At 36.8% G+C, this 19,551-nt stretch overlaps 1 protein-coding gene across 1 annotated transcript in view; it reads right to left on the bottom strand.

Annotated features, from left to right (window-relative positions):
* The window catches only part of SLC9A9 (solute carrier family 9 member A9), a 192,820-nt gene that overhangs the window by 140,331 nt on the left and 32,938 nt on the right, over positions 1 to 19,551 (bottom strand). Inside the window, exons 5-6 of the mRNA XM_009565945.2 lie at positions 11,314 to 11,429; positions 2,939 to 3,044 (exon numbers count right to left, since the gene is read on the bottom strand). Of these exons, the coding sequence (XP_009564240.2) occupies positions 2,939 to 3,044; positions 11,314 to 11,429 (222 nt within the window). The remainder of the gene's footprint in view (positions 1 to 2,938; positions 3,045 to 11,313; positions 11,430 to 19,551) is intronic.

Consider the following 19,551-nt stretch of genomic DNA (forward strand, 5'->3'; position numbering starts at 1 on the left):
TTTTATATCTTTGTTTTAATATTAGCATATATAAAATACTTCCACAAATAAAGCTTATAATGTAAAGAGACATAGAAAGCAGACACAAGTGCCAAGTTAATTTCCTTGAAAACAAAATACATACAAAATATTTCTGGCGTAATTAGTCATAAAGGCTTTTCTGTGTAAAATCAGACATGTTTAGTCATTTAATAAGTACTGTCTTGTAGGGCTCTGTTATTATTTTTCTTAAATATATTGAATACCTGACGTAAAATGGGCTCAAAATTTACTCATTTTGAATATTTAAATCCTCATTTTCTTCTAAAATCTTTATTTTCTATTTCTTTTCTTTTATTGAAAGGAACCTTTTGTCCTAATAAGAGTTGTAAGCAACTCTGCCAGTTATATATAAGATATAGGAGAAAATTCTTGTTTCATCTACAACTCCCTTGCTTCCAGCGGCCCTTGTGTGTGTGACCTCCCCCAGCTGCACAACAGCTTGTCAGCCTTTCTGCAGCCCCTGCTGCCAGCCTGAGCCACAGTGATCCCTGCTGCACGGGTTTTCTAAAAATAGCAGGGTATAAATGAAATCTTGCCATTCTCACAGGCATCCAGGTGTTTGGAATGGCAAGATGGCCTGGAGGAGAGTTGCTGGTTTGGCCTGGATTGGTATTTTCTGAGGGCCATTGCCCGCAGTGTCCGCTCATCCTTGGGCAGCAACACACAATTCATGTGACATTATAATAACTCCATTAGCACGTGTTGGGGTGGCTGGTCCTGCTGCTGTACTTCTTAAACTATATGATAAAGAGTATAGGAAAATAGAGTTTGGAGGGAGAAGCTGGAGGGAAAGGGAATTATCAATATAAAGCCTAGTTGGCAGACAGCTGTGCCATCTTCCCCTTGCCAAACGGTCGTAGTCAGCCACAAGAGCCTCCCCTCTTCTCTTCCTCTCTGTCCTGCAGTGACTCGCTTCTGCAGGCATTACCTTAATTATTCTGTTAATTGATGAAAGACACTGTATTCTCTGGTTCTGTTTCATGTTTACCATTACGTATTGTACAAAATAACTTATTGTTGCTTTTTCAGATTGGTAAACATTATTCTCACACCTTTTTAAATAGCCCTCTATTACTGTAATTATGAACATGTTGTGTTTGTGCCATCCTGACACGCAATATGTGTTACAGAGAAAAAAAAAAACCTAGCTGTTCTTTTGTAGTGACAGAAAGATAACATTCTTCATTCAAACTCGGTTTGTTTTTAGTGGGGTGTTATTGCACTGAAGCTGACGTTACTAACAGCATAACTACTTAAAAGGCTGCAGGAAGGAAGATTGTGTTAGGTTGCAGAAATGTGTTTGTGGAGAAGCTGATTATTTAAGCCAGAAATTAATGAAATGTGAAACTGATGATAGCATATATTCTCTTCAGTCTCCACAAGTGACAAAATATATTAGGAAAATCAAGGTATCAGTCACATTGAATACATAGAAAAATAAGGAAAACATGAGAAGAAGACAGCCAGCCTCTGCATCTGGCATCCTCCCTATGGATTTCTGTGTGCATGTGTGGGCTGAGGGTCTTAACCTAGATGCGAGTGGTGGGAAGGGCTGAGATTAGAAACTCATAAACTACCTGATAGTACCTTCCTTTCTAGATTTGCTTTACAGTTGAGTTGCACCTTTGAAGAGATCCATGTGCTTTGAGATCACAGAGACTGAAAACTGCAGACGCTTAAAATAACCTTGAGCTGCCTGTAGCCTGACCGCTGCACGGTCTGTAGGAGCCTGGCACTAACAAATGAAGAATCTATATGAGCTGTAAGTGTCTAGAGCCAAGGCAGAGAGAGAAAAACCTCAGACTTCGTGTCACCTACATGCTTCTTTGCAATTCTAACAGCTGCTTTAGTGTTTTTCTATCTGTTCTCTCTACAGAGTTTTCTATTCTTCGCTGAGTTTCCCTTTCGTGCATTTGATTCTCTGCTGTACTGGATGCTCTCTAAGTGACACATTTCAACCACAGGCACTGAATGTGACAGCCAGGCTGTATCTAATCATGAAATGCTGTGTCAGACATTTGACAACATCTGAAAATATTACTCTTGCTCTAAAAACAATGTGAAAAGTTTACTGTAGGTGAATGTAACAAGACTGATAATTGACTGAGAATGATGAATTAAATAGGAATACTAATTTTTTGTATTGTGAAACTTTTTTTTTTCTTACTACGAGGCATCTTCAGGCGTACTGGAAACTAAATTTGATTTTGCAGAGTTCTGTTACTTTTAAGATTATCTGAGAGGATTATTTGTATATCTAGCAAAGCTACGGGAAGCACATAATACATATAGAGTGGAATTAGCTTGAGATCCTGTTAATCATGTACTTGGCATCTGCGTTTTTAGGACAGCACATACTTGTGTTATTTGGGCCCATCAGTTGTGATCTGATTGAGGATTCCTGAGAATAAAAAGACTATATATAATTTTAAGATAACATTATCAGCTGAAGCTCTGTCAGATTCAATGGGGAGAAGTAGATAAACTGGGCTACTGTGTACCACTTTGTGGTTTTAATCTTGGAAAATAATAGATTGCAAAAGATCAAGAGAAATTGTCTCCAATTTTATAGTTCCTTTATGTCTTAGGTGCTCATTCAACGTTATTTTTTCATGATATCTTGTTTAGATGAGAAAAGAAATCATACTAAATTAAATTTACACATTTTACAGAACATACTGCTTTCTAGGTTGAAGAAAATAAACTGAAATTGCATTCTGGAAACACAGTTTCCATAACAATATTGGAATTCTGATGTTTAACAAGCAAAGAACAACCTACCTCTCCGTCATGAAATCTTCAAATGCATTGTTACATCCATGCTTACACAAAACACATCAGTGAGAACTATATCAGCAGTTAAAGCTTGTGAACACCTCACCAAGAATGCACTTACTATGTCAGCACAATAGCCACAGCATCATTTAGGACACTCTCTCCAAACAGCAATGCGTACAAATCTGCATCCACATGCAGCTCGTGGAAAATAGCGAGGACTGTCACTGTATGAAGACAAAGCAAAATGAGTTTGTTATCTTCATATTCCTCTGGCAGTTCAAGAAATAAAGCAATGTTAGAATATGGGTTTTGAGAAGTCCTGTCCTATTTATTACCTAAGTGGATAATAAAATGTTAAAAGGGATCAACTGAAGTATGTAAAATTAAATCCAGAGTGCATTTTCGTATTTCAGCTGAGTTAGGAAGAAACTTTTCTTCTTATATGGAGAATTGTACATAAAGGCAAATGTCAAAGCATATTTTAATGTGCATAAAGGACTTTGATCTGCTGACCAAGGAGAAATAAGGATGCTGAAAAGACTTGGTTTTGTCACAGACTTTGTGTGTGATGAGAATATCAGTTTATCTGCTTTAAGAAGGGTGTAAATAATTCTTAGTCATCTGTTATGCATATTCACTGAGGAACACACATAACAACCTTATACCCTGTCTCCCCACCAGCACACTCGCTTTCACCTCCAGTGTAGCAGATCTGTGATCATGAAGCCCTGTATCCAGATCAGGATATCTTGTAGTGATAAGATGAGGGGGAATGGCTTTAAATTGGAGAGTGGCAGATTTAGATGAGACATTAAGAGGAATTTCTTCACTATGAGGGTGGTGAGACACAGGCCCAGGTTGTGCAGGGAAGCTGTGGTTGCCCCATCCCTGGAGGTGTTCAAGGCCAGGTTGGATGGGGCTTGGGCAGCCTGATCCAGTGGGAGGTGTCCCTGCCTACAGCACGGGGGTTGGAACTGGATGAGCTTTAAGGTCCCTTCCCAAATGATTCTGTGATTCTATGAAATAGAAAAAAATAGTGTGAGCTGAATTTAAATTGAAGTTGGGCAAATAATTTAGCCACACATCCTCAAAGGCATTTAGACACTAGGCTCATATTCAGGTAATTAAGTGCTATAGATATTAAAGGATGTCTTAGTTCTTTAATGTCTCAGTTTCCTCACCTGTAAATAGGGGATCAAATCTTTCCCGAGATCTGCCTAGCACTTCACAATGTCTAAATGAAGAAGGCTATCTATGGTCTGTGTTGATATTTTTATTCTCTCTTTCAATGGACGAAGCAGAGCTTTCTCTTTTCAAACAGAATTTAATTTTAAAGTTTCCAATTATTTGTATGGTTAAAAATTACATCGTCACTCACTGTTTCACTCATGCTCATTCTAGTACATAATTGTGCAATTGGCTCAGTCCTCATAGCCCAGGAATCTCAAAGATTAGGAGTGCCCCTGGGAGGCCATGTTAACATCTGACATTTCAGAAATGAAAATTATATACTTTTACATTGAAATGACTGCTGATAATTCACAACCCCCCGCCATGAACAAGTGATTATGCTTTGTCTTAGTAACATTTCTTGGAACTTTGAAATCATCACTGATAAGATTTTCTAAATAGCACTTAAATATCTGTGTAATTAAAAAATCAGGTTATAAACCCAAAATAGATTCTTAGTTCTCCTGTGAGATGTTATGTCGAAGTGATCTCTGTTCATGTGTGATCTTTCAAGAATTTTGGAAGTGTTATTCTACAGCAGATTTAGGAGATGTGTGGGGCTGAACATTTGCTGATACAGCTATATTTAAGTCAGCTGGTTATATTTAACCATCCTGGTAACCTCACCCATCTACTCCCAGCGCATATATAATTTAAACTAGGAAAAGAGTTCTTTTCTCAGAACAGCCCAAAGGTGTAGGAAGTTTTATTTGCAAAACATATTTTCTTGATTCACCAATATCTGTATTCATTTTTTTTTCTGGATTTGCAATGTTACTCTAATGAGATAATTGTGTACCAAATTTAGTCTTCCATTGTTTGATGTTAGTGGCATAACAACAGACTTGTTTTCTAGAACTATTTGCCACTTCCAGCTTTTGCTTATTAGCTAATTAGTTTGGGATCACATTAATGGTCCCTGTGAATGATAGAAGGGAAAGAAAATAGTAATCAGTGTCCAATGTACTGTCAGTATGTATATGTACCAGCCCAAGCCAATTAGAGAGATGCCTACGCATTCCTCTCCTTCTAAGAAAACAACAGCTTTCTCTTCTTGATTTCTCTCCCATCTCTGCCCCAAAAATCTGATTTAAAATCTTTTCAAGTGAAAGCAAAATAATAAGGAAAGCAACACAGCAATGCATCCATTGCCTCTTCTGGTAGAGACTCCTGATTCACCCAGCTCTCCGAAAACACCTTCAATTTCAAATCATCCTCCCATCCACAGTGGAGGTTATTGGTTCTTTACAGCACTGCCTGTCCCTGATGAATTCTGGTCACTGGAGGAAGAGCACTACCAGTATCTTCTCCATCCCCTGGTTTGTCTTGCCCAGGACACGGCAAGTTTCAGACATACCACTGCTGACAGATAATGATCTGATCTGTTCTTAAAGAAATGAAGTGATGCTGGTTGCACAAATCCCAAGAGATACTAACCTGCTCTTCAGTATTCATACAATTTATAAATGCAATTATTCTTGAATGTCTAACCTAAATCTCCGCTCCTGCTCAAGTCTGTAATTTCCATTCCCAGCCTAATGAGACATGAATAATTTGTTACGTTTATTCCCTTTTTATTTCCAGTAACATTTTGCCTATTCAAATACTCATTTCTGACATCTCCTCCCTAAACTAACTCGCTCCTTTCAATCTTTTCCTTTCAGTAATGTTTCTAGCCCTCTAATTACTTCTAATTATTCCATATATTTCTTGAAATACAGTGCCCAAATTCAGATCCCAGTAATGTGGTTGAAACTTGCTGTCAAGAAACAGAGTGAAAAGATGCTGTAGAACATATGTTAATAAATCTCGTTTTCCTTTTTTTTGTGCTACGTATTAGTACTGATGGCTCATTTTCAGGTTGTAAACTTGAAATCTTTTTCAGTAGTGAATGCTCATTTCCTATCTTCTATCTCTGAAGCTGATTATTTCTAAGTGTAGCATTTATCCTTGTTGATTTTAAATCATTGCAAGAAATACTCTAATTGTGTCATAGAATCATAGAATGACTCGGTTGGAAAAGATCTCTGAGATTATCGAGTCCAACCATGTCCTTCAAAGTGTATGCAATCTCCTCTCAGCATAGTATTACCCATTAAAGAAGCACTCCCTATTGTATTAGGCAACACATTAATGAACACGTCTGGTCAATTTCTCAAGATCACATTTTCCTTCACTAATTAGGAGAATCTACAAATATAGTTCCGAATAGGCATACTAAAGGATGTGATATTCTGCTATGGAAGAAAGTTAATTTAAATGACTCTCTAGATAGAATAATAGTCTATGAATAGATATCATTGTCCAAAGTAGTTGCATCAGGTTTTGTCTGATGGGTAACTTGAAAACTCAAGAGTTGTTTTAGAAGTGTAGTATTTGGTATCATATGCAACAGCGCCAGATCTAAGCCGTGCAGACTTTCAGATCTAAGATCAGAGGTGCTACATTGCAGCAAGTACAGCCTCTGGCTTTCGGAAGGCACTTTTGAGGAACAGTAAGTAGGGCTTGGTTTTTGTATGGTCACTGCTCCAAGACTTGTAGAATTCATTAGATAAAATAGGTATTTTAAAAATACCAAACTCCTGTTCATGAGAGTACACAGCATCTCTGAATCTCTCATTCCTCTCTAAGCAAAAGAGGCCAGAGAAAGACAGCTGAAGAACTGGATGGCTAGGACAGGTAACTGGAAGACAGTGAACAAATACCTTTGGTGGAAGTATAAAACTGACACAAAAAGAAAAAAGAAAGGGCTTTGAAATTCTTCAAAAAATTCAGTGATGGGAAGCCTGAAATAATGAAACATCTAAAGTTTTCACATTACTTGTGCCAAGAGAAATCTGATTAACTTATCCCTTGACTTCATGGGCTGAGGTAATATCTACTAGATGCTAAGCCTAGCAGGATTTTGGTTGTATCCAAGTCACAACAAGTGTCTGTGGAGCTGGTTTGTGAAAAATATCTTTTGACACGTATAGAAGCAAATTGGCTCATTTTTAATTCCTGTAAAAAGTGTGTATAACTGAAATATCAGCAACCTACAGCAATGCCTAAGCTAACTGAATCCCATGCTGCTTTGCTGTTATGTTTCAAGAGAATAAGGAATCTCAGAAAATAAATAAGACCATTATATAAAGTGCTAGTATTACTGTACCTCAGTCTTCTGGATAGAACTATTAATATCTTTCATAGCTTGTGGTCCTAAATTCTTTTAGAAGGGCAATATCAAATAGGAAAAAAGTAAGACGAGAGAAATCTCACTTATATTTCCAACACATTTTTCTCTTAACATAACAATTCCAATTTTAGTTATAGTCTCCTTTCCCTACTAATCACTTGCATATTAGTTCAGTGGTGAATAAGAAGAAAGCATAAAAATATTTTAATTAAAAAGACATTTATAAACAGTCTTAGATAACTAGTGTATAAATTTTATTACATTGCTGTATTTATAAATGATGTTTCTTAATGCAAACCCCTGTGATTTTATGTGAAACAAATTGCTCTTTCTAATAAATATCCAATTTTATCAATAAGAACAGCAGCACACCTCATCTTCAGTTCAGCAGTAACCATGGTAACTTCAAATAGAGAAGAGTCTTGTGATTATCAATATGACCAAAGGTAAGGGAGCTCATATAGCTCAGGAAGAGCTGTGCTGTAGCAAATCTTGGGAAGGTAAATATGTTTTCTGTGCTTGAAATGTCAGAAGTTAAAAAAAAAAAAAGAGAGAAAGAGAAGCGCTAAAGACATATGAATGCCTTTGGATTGGAAGGTCATCACACAGAAAGTGCTAATGACAACAGCCGAGACAAACTGCCAAAGTTGCACTTTCCAGTTATTTACTGGTGGCTAAGGCAGAGATCAAATCTTTTCGTTCATGTGCCCATTTTATTCCGTCATTCCTCTTACTCTATTACAATCGCTGGTACCCCGAAGCAGCCTCTTGCTGGGGTTTATTGCTGTCCTTTTGCAGAGGACAGCTGTTGTCAGAATATCCTTACCCGTGCTCACACATAAGACAGTTTGATTTTGCAGGTCTCCAATGCTCAGGGATCAAGAGCTGGGGGCTCCGCTCCCCACACCACATTTTCCACAGTCTATTTGCTGCTCTTGACGAGTGATGCACATACCAGAACAAAGGGAGGAACTGCTCCGTCCCTTTTGAAGGGATCACTCAAAAAATCTTCCAGACTCAGGTTATACTGGAAATCAAAACACAATACTACCAGACGAGAGACCCTTTCAACAGCAAAACAGATAAATCTGTGCTGTTTTACACAGATGAAATAAAGAGAAGAGATGATTTCCCACACTACATGATAAATGATACCTATTAATTAGAATAAAGAAAAATACCAATACTGGCCTGATGATTTAAATCAAAGACTAATGGGGGCCTTATTTCTTGAAATAAGAAACTTTTTCTGTTGAAAATGACAAATTATTGGAAGGAGATATTTCTTGTAAAATTATTCACTTGAACATAACCTTGCTTTGTCCCTAAAGTTTATACCTTCTTCTTCTAGAGACATTGGATGTTTTTTGAGGCATCCCTAAATATCACAGATGTTTAGGACCACAGCCTATAACGCAAAATACAGTCCGAAGTCTGCTAAGTCATAAATTTGTTTCTTAGCCTTAGTTGGAGTACTTATTATATATAATATATTATAATAATATATTATCTATTATATATATACTGTATATAATAATAACTTAATATAACAGAACTGATAACATATAGGAACAATCCTTCTGAACTAATGTTATGCAAATACCTATATTAAAAATCTTTAAATACCTTTCAAAACTAAAACCTACAGTGTTGTGATGTGATCTCCTTCTTCCTAACCAATATTAGCAACTTTTGGCTGGCAGACATTTTTTTACTGCCCTGGTAGTAGAATTTTTTGTATAATGTGTAAACATCTACCAGCCATCTTTACAAATAAGGAACTCAATCAAAACAACTTCTGTCAAGTCAACAGATCAGTTTTCAACATCTTTTCAGACTTAATTGCTTTTCACAGCCAAGGGAAATTAAATCTTTTTTTGAAATGAGTTTATAATCCTACACAGTGAAGAATTAAATGAAAAATCAGGTAGCAAATCTGACAGGAATTTATTATTTCATCTTAGGACTGTTATTTATTATTCTATCCTACTTCTGTAACAGTAACAACATTTTACCAGAGACTACTTCTTTATAGGAAAAGCCTAGCTATCGCTATTTAGATCGATTATTTTATGCCCTAGCATGTATTAGGCTTTCCAGGGACCATACTTTAACCGATTCTGTAATTCAAATGAGATCTTCACATGGTTTGAGATTATAGTTCAGTAGCAAATCATACAACACAATGAAAGATTTTCAGTAGTGTCTATCATTAAGCAAAAATGTAATTCAAAATTTCCTAAGTCTTTGGGGGACTGAATTTTACAGATAGGATTAGTAAAAACTTGTAACATCTTAGCATATTGTGACTAGATAATAGAGAGAGCAAGACAACATTAAAAAAACTCTTGGATGTGCAGATACTCTACATAGGAAGAAGAGTAATTACAAACAGTTTTAATCGATGGTTTGTCACAGTAAAAGTACTTTTCTTAACTGCAGAGTTAGCTTTTTAAGCCTATTTAAAAATCTGGAAGAAGTAATTCTTGTCACTTATTCCTTCCAGTGCAAGAGGAGCTTCTCTATTTTTCCCCCTCATGATGGTTCCAGATTAATCACTGGCGATTTAATATTATTATAATCAAAATCAGTGCGTTTGTCTCATATATTTCTCCTGATAATTCAACACGTTCATTTGTGAAACTAAATACTACTGGACTGGAAAATAGGAAAAGAAACTAAGCCAACTGCAAAACTCTATTCATAGCGCAATCAGGAAACGTACTTGGAAGCTGTAAGCAACCTTTTATTCCATAAGCAATTTACTTTTTCCCTAGGTTTTCTTTGTGCTTTCAGTTTCTGTGCTTTGCTCTGAGGACTGGCTCCAATCATGGGCTGAATGTTATTAAGGTAGCTGGGGGAGTTTGTAAGTGGCAGCATATTGGATATTTGCATTAATTTGAGAATGACAATTTGATGCCGCTTTTACAGCAATCTTGCAACAAATGGTTTGGTGGAAAAAAAATTTACACCCTATTTTGAAGCCATCATAATGATAAATTACAAGCTCCAACTCTTTTGTTAAATATTGAGAGTTCATGTAAAGAATGGAACAAATTTGTAGAACGAAGTTGCTTTTGGTCATTTCTTTTAATAGCCATGAATTTGGAAGATTTATTCATAAGTTTCTCAGAGAAGCTTCTTAAAGATAGTTAGCACTAACGCAGGGTGTCGTGCATGGTAAAATGCTTTCTGTTCCACTGCCTATCACAGCTCAACTGAAAACTGCAAAAATCCATTCTTCCCCTTCGGACTTCTTACTTTGTCTCTTTGCAGATAGCATATGAAAAGAATATTTTTCCAACTACTCCTTCCCTATTGTCCTACAGATGCAAAAAGCAGTGCTTTGCTTCTAATACCAGAGTGCTCTTATTAACATTTTTAATATTTGAATGTAACAGAACCTGGACATTTGTACAAAACCTTGGCTAACTTTGCGGTTAGCCTTCTTTGGATTAGAGGGTCGGACTAGGAGACCTCCACATGTCCAATCAAATAGAAATGATTCTATAATTCTGTGATTCCAAAACTAACTGAGTCTGTTCTCTAGATTTGGGTATTTACTGTAACTTTAGGTTGACCTGTTTGTATCTGTCTTTTTAGAGTTGTGTTTATCATGAAACATAGCACTCAGATTGTAAACTGATACTTTATCAGCAGTATTTATATGGCCGGATCTTAAAGCTATGTTCCCTGTATCTTTAAATTGGGTTAGATCACACAGGAACGCAATGTCTAAATTATTAATCGTGAGGCTGCAGTATTAAAGCAGTTCTCATACAGTTCTCATACAGCGATGAACAGACAGGTGTCCTGAAGACTGGAGAACAACATTTTTCCACTCCCTCCAGCAACTTCATTTCTAAAGTTTTTCAGCTAAACATAGGCAAACCTAAAAGTTACCACAATAAATGTAAGGGATGTCTGCAGCCAATTTGACTTATTATTAGGGGAACGTCAGACATCTAACAGCTCTGGGAATGAAAATTCGCAAGCAATGCCTTTGTGCATTTGTATGGCACATGCAATTGTCATGTTTCTATTTACACTCCTGACTTTGGAAAGAGTAATTTATTTTAAACAGTTACCTGGGTCTGTGGCAGACATCAGTGACCCAAAGAACAAACAGTCAGTGAAGTGGAATTCCCATCCTTTTAACTGACCAATGTGTACTGTGGCCTTCACAAAACCATACATTATCAACCTGTCAGGGGAAAGAGGACATGGGCATTCAGACAGAGTATGCAATACTTACATTTAATTTACAGTATTAAGCAACTTTTTACCCTCATCAGTTTCTTTTAAATAAACGTATCACATGAATACTGAATATAAACCGCTGTCATATAAAAATCCTATTTCCTATTCAACTGTTTAAGTATTGTTTCGAAATGTCACAGACAATTCCCAAACAAAGACTTTTCTGAATAGTTGTCATCTGCTGGTAGCAGAGGACAATGCTTTTAGCTGTTTATTTTTCAAAAGGAAAGATAATGCAAGCTTAAGAAGACATTATTAAGACTAATTTGTCTAATGCTGTAGAACATTTAAACAAAGGCAGTTTACTATCAGCTCTGTGTCTTGCTCTAATATTTCTAAATGAATTGTTTTGTTCTATCAGCTTTTAAATGTTAAGTGTGTTCGAAGCTTCAGATAAGGTCCCCAAATGCGGCAGATATTTAACAACTCTCAGTGCCAGTGAGGCAATAAAATCACACTTCAAAACGCACTGGTAAATCCTCCCTAGTTCCACAGCAAATGTTACCATCTAACTGTGTGATGCCACCTGACATGCATTCTAACAGGAATATTGAAATGTCTTGGGAAAAGAAATTATCTTCTTGTTAGAACCTGTAGTAGATTTTTAAATTATTGAACATTTCTAATCTGGTTAATAAAAAAACCCATTGCATTCAATACCTTTAAACACATAAATTGACAATTCTGCTCTTCTAACTACAGACTAAAAAGAACCATTTAAGCAAACCTACACGCGTCCCCATACAGAGCTACACTTTGCTCTTGGCTGCACTCCTAAGATGTTTCTGAAGTCACATAAGTACGGAAGATCTGAATGACAGATAAAGTGCTGCTGAACAGTTTGAGTGTTAATTACAAATTTTTTCCAGATACATTAAGAAGCTGTAGATTTTCTGAACTGCAGTGAACTTCCTACATTGAGAGAAACACATAGGTCACCACAGAACTTCCCAGTGGTCTGAAATATTTGTGTATGTATTTACAGGAGCTGCCTAGCAAACAGCCACCAGTTGTTCTAAAGCAATTTATCCACCTGTGGGTCTCCTTGATTGATCCTCACTTTCTCTCCATCCCCAAAGAATAAGGATTCGAGACCCCTGAAATGACCTCAGATCCTGTTCTCTGTTTTACAGGTTAGAACTAAGAGAAACTAAAGTTCTAAGAGTTCTAAATCATGGGAGTTACTCTGCATTTTAGTCTGGTACAACTGAGATCAGACTCTAACCCCGTGTATTCCAGCTTGTAATATTTTATTATTAAAAATGTCACTCCAGCTTTAGCATTGCCTCCAGTGACCGAAATTATTCAGGTGACACAGTCTAATATATAGTCAAAGTTAAACAATAAAGCAGTTTATCTATGAGAGACAACCCTTTTTTGATTACTAGTTGATGATGTAGTGGGAATTTTCCTCCATATATTGAAAAGCTGTGTCTTAGCTGGATACTTGAGCTTCCAATGACAGTGATATTAAACATCACCCAATGCTAAGCAATATATCTGTTCTTAATGGCAATCCAGTGAGGAAAGCATACCCCAATGACAGCAGGACATTAACCCAAGGAAACACTCTGCACCCATGTCCCTGTTGCTATTACAAACTAGAACTGAAAAAAACAGTCTTATTGATTTTTAGTTTGCACCCACCGAGTTTCAGCAAATCTCATTGCTTTATTTATCTTCAATAATCCATTTAATATATATGTTCAAAATTATTACTAAAATAGATGTTAAAAAGTTGTAAATAAGTCAGAGTGTTGGTGACTGCAAGTTTCCTCCAGAATGTTCCTGTCCACTATACCGTGTTCCCAAGCCAATGCTCACTGTTAGCACAGAGTAGGGTATTGACATAAACTAAGCTAACAATATCAGAGCCCCAAATCTGTTTAGAAGGACAGTATTTTAATCTTTCTGATTCCTGTCTCTGAAATCATCTTTTTAACTTTCATTTTTTACTTTTCTACTGACCTAGGATGCTAAATTTTATTTTCTATTCTTTTGGAATATCAGAACTGAGATCTTCAAGGCTGCATAAAAGAAATAGAAACTGAGTTGCAAATCAATGTAAACCTGATTTTCAATGGGGCTTTGAAAATCTTGCCTTTAATATGAACCTGCAAAGTAATTTTATTTTATATACTTCTAAAAAATCTTTGTTTTAATCTATATTGTAAGTTCTTTAGGGAAGTGGTTGCCCCTTAAACTATGAGACCTTTATTTCTGTGTTCTAATAATACTTCTCTGATAGCAAACACTATAAAGTCACTGCTATTTTCTAGATACGTCTGGATTTTGTATTTATTCTGCAAAGGCTGCATCATTTAGAATACACTATTAGCCACTTGAGATAGTGCTCTTTTATTTTCCCAAAATGAAGTAGCAAGCAGTATTCTGTGGAACAAACAGAATGAGGCACAGATCTATGAAAGGACTTAAATAGGAGACTTCTGTGTATGTTTAAAATCTGAATCCTCAAAGCTGCTGCCTTTAAGCCCTACTACACTTAATGTTCATCCATAAAGCCTCTTGAATCCCAACGGATATTTTTCAAGGGGCCTGTCCAGCACTATGTAATGCATGATCTGGTTGTCTAAAGTAGCTACTTATAATCAGTACAGAGTGAAGGGTTGATTTAGAGTTGCCCTACCTCCTTATCAACTTCTTATTGTCATGAATAAATAAGTAAATTCAACAATTTGTGTGATCAGAAACTAGATGATTAGAAACATTATACGTTAGAAAGAAATTCAAGTAAATTCAGCAGTAATAAACAGTTGCTGAAGCTTTCTCAATTGGACTTTGTGATAGTTCAGTACTGCAAATAAAATTTGTGAATAACTGATTTGGTCATGGGCTAGGGAAGGGATCATCCCTTTGGAGTCAGTGCTGGGGAGGTCGCACCTTGAATCACGTTCAGTTTTGGGCCCCTCAGTATAAGAAGGACATTGAGGGGCTGGAGTGTGTCCAGAGAAGGGGAACGAAGCTAGTGAAGGGGCTGGAGCACAGGGGTTAGGAGGAGCGGCTGAGGGAACTGGGGTTGTTTGGCCTGGAGAAAAGGAGGCTGAGGGGAGACCTCATCACTGTCTACAATTACCTGAGAGAAGGTTGTAGTGAGGTGGGTGCTGGTCTCTTCTCCCAAGTAACAAGCAATAGGACAAGGTGTAGTGGACTCAGGTTGCACCAAGGAAGGTACAGATTGGATATTAGGAAATATTACTTCACTGAAAGGGTTGTCGAGCACTGGCAGATGCTGCCCAGGGAAGTGGTGGAGTCACCACCATGGAGGTATTTAAAAGATGTGTAGATGTGGTGCTTAAGGACATGGCTTCATGGTGCACTTGGTAGTGCTAGTTTTTACAGTTGGACTCAATGATCTTAAAGATCTTTTTCAACCTAAACTATTCCATTATTTGGAGTATTAATAAAGTAATATAACAGAAGAATAAAACTCAGATTAGCTTTGGTGCAGGACAGCTGACATTTTCTACACCCAAACACAATTTTTTTGGAAGTGTGGGGAGAAACTCATCAAGCTGGAGCAAGTATTTTTCCACTTCATCAGGAAAAGAAATATACCCCAGTAATGTAATGAAACACAGGAGAATTCAGAAATTTCCAGATTATGCAAGTCTGGCACTTAGAAAGTGTCTCATCTCTAAAAAATGCTACATACAATGCTGTTATTACACAGTAGAGGAGATACTATATAAATATTTGCCTTGATGAAGTAAGAACCATCTTCTGGGAAACTGAGCTTTAACTACCCTAATTTCCAGTATGATTCAGAAAGTAGACCACATAAAATCTCAGTACAACAATGCAAAATAAACTTTAGACTGACAAAAAATCAAAGTAAATAACAGATGCTGAAGAAGCAGAACGCAGGTTCTGCAAGCCTTTAGTCGTTCTAAGCACTGTGTTGTCCTTACAGTTTTGAAGCTAGACTGAATTAAAGTTTGCCCATGTGAAAAAAGAGGAAGGATCTCCATGTGTAAAATGTCCGTTTTTTTTTTTAACTGTCAGTTCTGCTGCTCCTGACCTTTTATTGCCACGCGTTGAAAAAAGGAGTTTGGAGAGCATGTTGGCTGGCTGGGTGCTGCTAGAAGTTTCCGGTGAATTTATTTATCAAGCTGTGTTCTATAAAGGCTGCTCTGAGACTGGGATGTTCTTGAACTAGCTGCTGTTTAAAGGTAAAGGCAAAAACCAAAGAGCCCTCTCCTAAGGACTTTACGGAGTAATTACTACTCAAGAAGCTATCTAAATGCTCAGGAAGAGCTTTAGATGCAGCTGAACAGAAGCCTACTTTTTTTTTCTCAAGAGTTTCCTTTAGCAGTAGATTGTTTTAAGAAAGGATCTAAAAAGAGAGTTAAATTGCTTTGGGATATTTTAGGAAGCTCTTGTCAGAAAGTTCTAAGTAATAAAGCTTCAATCCAGTGTACTGGTGGGTAATGTGTAGTTTTAAAGCAGAGACAAGGAGGTTACATCTTATGTGGAACAGAACGGGGCGACTGGAGGAAAGATGTAAAGAAAGCAACTATCAGTTGGCTGGGAGAACAATTTTATCAGAAGCATTGTGAATAGCCACAGATGGGATGAGACCACATCTGATCAGAAAAAGATACCGGAGTCATCGAGACAGGGAAGATGAAAGCCTGGCAAGGTTTTAGCCACGTAGATGAGAAAGGCCAAATAAGAAACATGTCAAGACAGTGGCAGGCAGGCTACCTTTGCATAACATAGCTTAGATACTAAGATATGACAAATATAAGTTGAAATAAATGATACAAATGTTTCATGGTAAAAATAAACCTGGATAATGCAGTCAGGTGAGAAAACTTGTGTTGAGCTTTGCTTCCTAAAAAATCCTGCCCAAAGTCTCAGCATGTCTACAGACACCACAGCACCTACCTCTGCATTAGAGGAAACTGAAAAAACTATGGCAATAAATGCAAATAGGAGCTTTGGAGGATGCTGCTGCTTTGATAAGTAACTTCATTCTCACATGCAAGCTAAAGGGAAAAAACAATAAGTTGTGAAAGAACCTTATCTTCATTTAAGTAGCAGAAACCACTAAGTGCAGATGTACATTACGTGTTCAATATTCTCAATAGACAGCCCCATCTGCCTGATGCAGTTGTATCAGCAGTTGTATGTTCCTCAGTTTTCTTACTCATTGCAACATCTTCTGAATCTCATTGGTAAGGGTCTTGTGCTTAGAGTTTAAAAAGCATAATTCTAGATTTAAAGTGTCTGTGCAGTTGTGTTGTGTAACACGAATGAGACTTGTAATTTAAGTCTTTCTTGCCAAATACATTTCCTAATCTGCAGAGAATTTTTCATCTCATATTTTAACTCCCTGAAGAATCTTACTCTATCTAGACATGATTATCTTGTAGCCTGAAGCCAGCTGAATAGAGCAACAGATTGTAATCATGCAAGCAAAAGATGAAAAAAACCCTGAGTTGCATTTCTCTCTTTTCACAAGGAATAGCAACATTAATAAACCAACAACAAGAAAAGTAGATAATTTTATTCTTGCCCATGTATAAAGTAACACAGTGATTGACTGATATCACAACACTAATAAGTCACTATTCTGAATTAAATTATATGCTGAAAACCATGAAGATTAGAGATGAAAACGAAATACTCATTCCTTTATTCTGATGTTTCTATTTCTACCTTACCAATATATTCCCACAACTTTTCCTGTACAGTGGAATGTTTCACATCAAATGGTTTGGCTACAGTGCTTCATTATTTCAAAGTGCTCCATGTACTAGTATATTCTTCTTTTTTGTCACCTTTTAAATCAGTTTTGTCACTAGAAAGGATATTATCATGGGCTTTTCTTCTACAAATCATTCACTAACTAATCAAAGCAAGAGAAAACCCCAGTGAAGTGTTTCAGGTAACAATAAACCAATAATAAAGTTACCTTATGCTGTTCTGTATAAATCACAGAACCAGAACCCCTCTTTGGCTATAGAAATAACTGGAAGAACAGAAAAGAAACTGGCTTTACAAATGTGCTGCATATGTAGTTACCTGAGGCACAATGTTCAACAGCTGCCTAGTAGAACTATATGCATGGCTTTAGCACCTATAGATCTGACAGACACTCAAGTGAGCCCGGCTGTGATTCTGGGAGGACACGTGGTGATCTAAGAAGTGCTTTTGCTTAGCAGTTCCCAGTTAATAATGGAAAAGATTTACCACCAAGGTTGGTTTTTTTTTTTTAGTAGTCACAGATTGTCTTCTGTTTGCTTCTTAAATCAGAAGTTTTTGTGGGAAGGCTAAATGGAAGGAAACACACTTTGCACCTCAGAGATATGATATAAGTGAGTCTGGGTAAGAAAGGCTGCATTTCAGTAACCACGGTGCTATAGGTAGCTTAGCTTGTTAGATATTCCTGTGGTATTGGACTTTTGGGAAAGTGATGGTTGTTCAGAGTTATCCAAACAATCAAGCAAACAGGTACTGAATGTGGATAAAAAAAAAAAAAATCCAGCCCATGTTTCTATATTTCACCTTGGGGATCACTGGCAACAGAAAAAGTGAACAGATATGAAACACACTTCATAATATTTATCTTATATTTAGCTGTATTGGTACAGGGCCAAAGTGGAGAGACCGTTTTTACACTGAAACCAGGAGAGATCAGCTGAGATACCTGCAAGTATGGTTTTCAGCAAGTGCATGTGTGCAGGATGGCAGCAGAGGCAGGCGCTAGTCTGTCCTCACTAAGAGGAAGCTCAGAGGTTACTGCCTTTGCTATAGCTGCACCTTTTGCTGCGTCTGCAAGTAAACCAAGTCCTTTGACTTTAGGAAAGACCAACCATATCTGTGTTTGATGTTTTAGGACTGGCTTGAATGAGATTAGTCAGAATGCTGGAGTGGTCAGAAAGCCTGAATATCTGAGCCTTTGCTTAAAACCAGCCTCCTATGCAGCCATGCTCAAGAAAGCTAGGAATTGCTACATGTCAGTATGAATTTTATTTTGGTTTGTCTTTTGTAGTGTATTTGACCATGGAAAATATAGAGGGGCTTTTCTTTAAAATGAAAATAAAACATTTTGCCCAAGGTTCAAAATTTCAAGCTGCAACTGTAGATTTTGCTAAGTAATGCCAATAATTGTGCAAAAGTAAATGCAGGGTGAAAAAAGGGATTAAGATGTGAACCTACTGTAAAGTTCAGACATAGCTGGAAACTCTCAATAAATGGAATTTCAGGTTGTTTCTTTAAAAAAAAAAACCACTCTTTTTCAGACTGCCTTTCAAATAGCCCTTACTGTACTATAGCTTTACCGTGCTTTGTATCAAAGACATACAAACCAATTCACACAGCTCACAACTGCACAATATTATTTAATGCGTTTTTAATATTCCTCTAATGACTATAAGATAGCTACAGGATCCCTGTGTTCCTGGGTTCCATTTAAATCAGAGCCATTATGCATTATATACATTAAACCCAAACCTCTTTGCAATGAAAAAGCTGCACTTGATCTTTAAATGATGACTAAAATCTCATAATTTCTTGGACGAATTAGCCATGAAACTGTCAGCTGTACTGTGTCTAAATCATCGTGCCACTGAATATTTTATTGCACTAGAAAGATTTAAACATTACATCAACTCTTTACTCAGTATTATTAATTGAAAGTATCTCTGATAGAAAGTGAATAATTGACAATCTTGCAAGCATATTTTGAGAACGATATCCTCTTGACAGAAAAAATAAAATCTAAAAAAGAAAAGATGTAAGATTTTCCAGATATAATAATGGTAGATTATTTTAGAAATGCCTAAATCACCACGGTGCCGGAGATGGTGGAATTCTAAGAAAAATATTAGCAACCCCAAGTGACTTCCATACAAAGAGAGGACTGAAAATAGCTAGTTTACAGGGGAAAATCAGATAGCAGTTGTATTACCTACAGCAGTTAAAAACATTGTACTTAGATGTCAATAGTTCTGAGTTCTCAGATTACACAGCTGTCACACAGTGAACTAAAACAAAAAGTCAGTCAATTGGCTAATTCACTCAGTCAGCAATGAATTCGG

The sequence above is a fragment of the Cuculus canorus genome, chromosome 9, assembly GCF_017976375.1.
Source record: "Cuculus canorus isolate bCucCan1 chromosome 9, bCucCan1.pri, whole genome shotgun sequence".
NCBI lineage: Eukaryota > Metazoa > Chordata > Aves > Cuculiformes > Cuculidae > Cuculus > Cuculus canorus.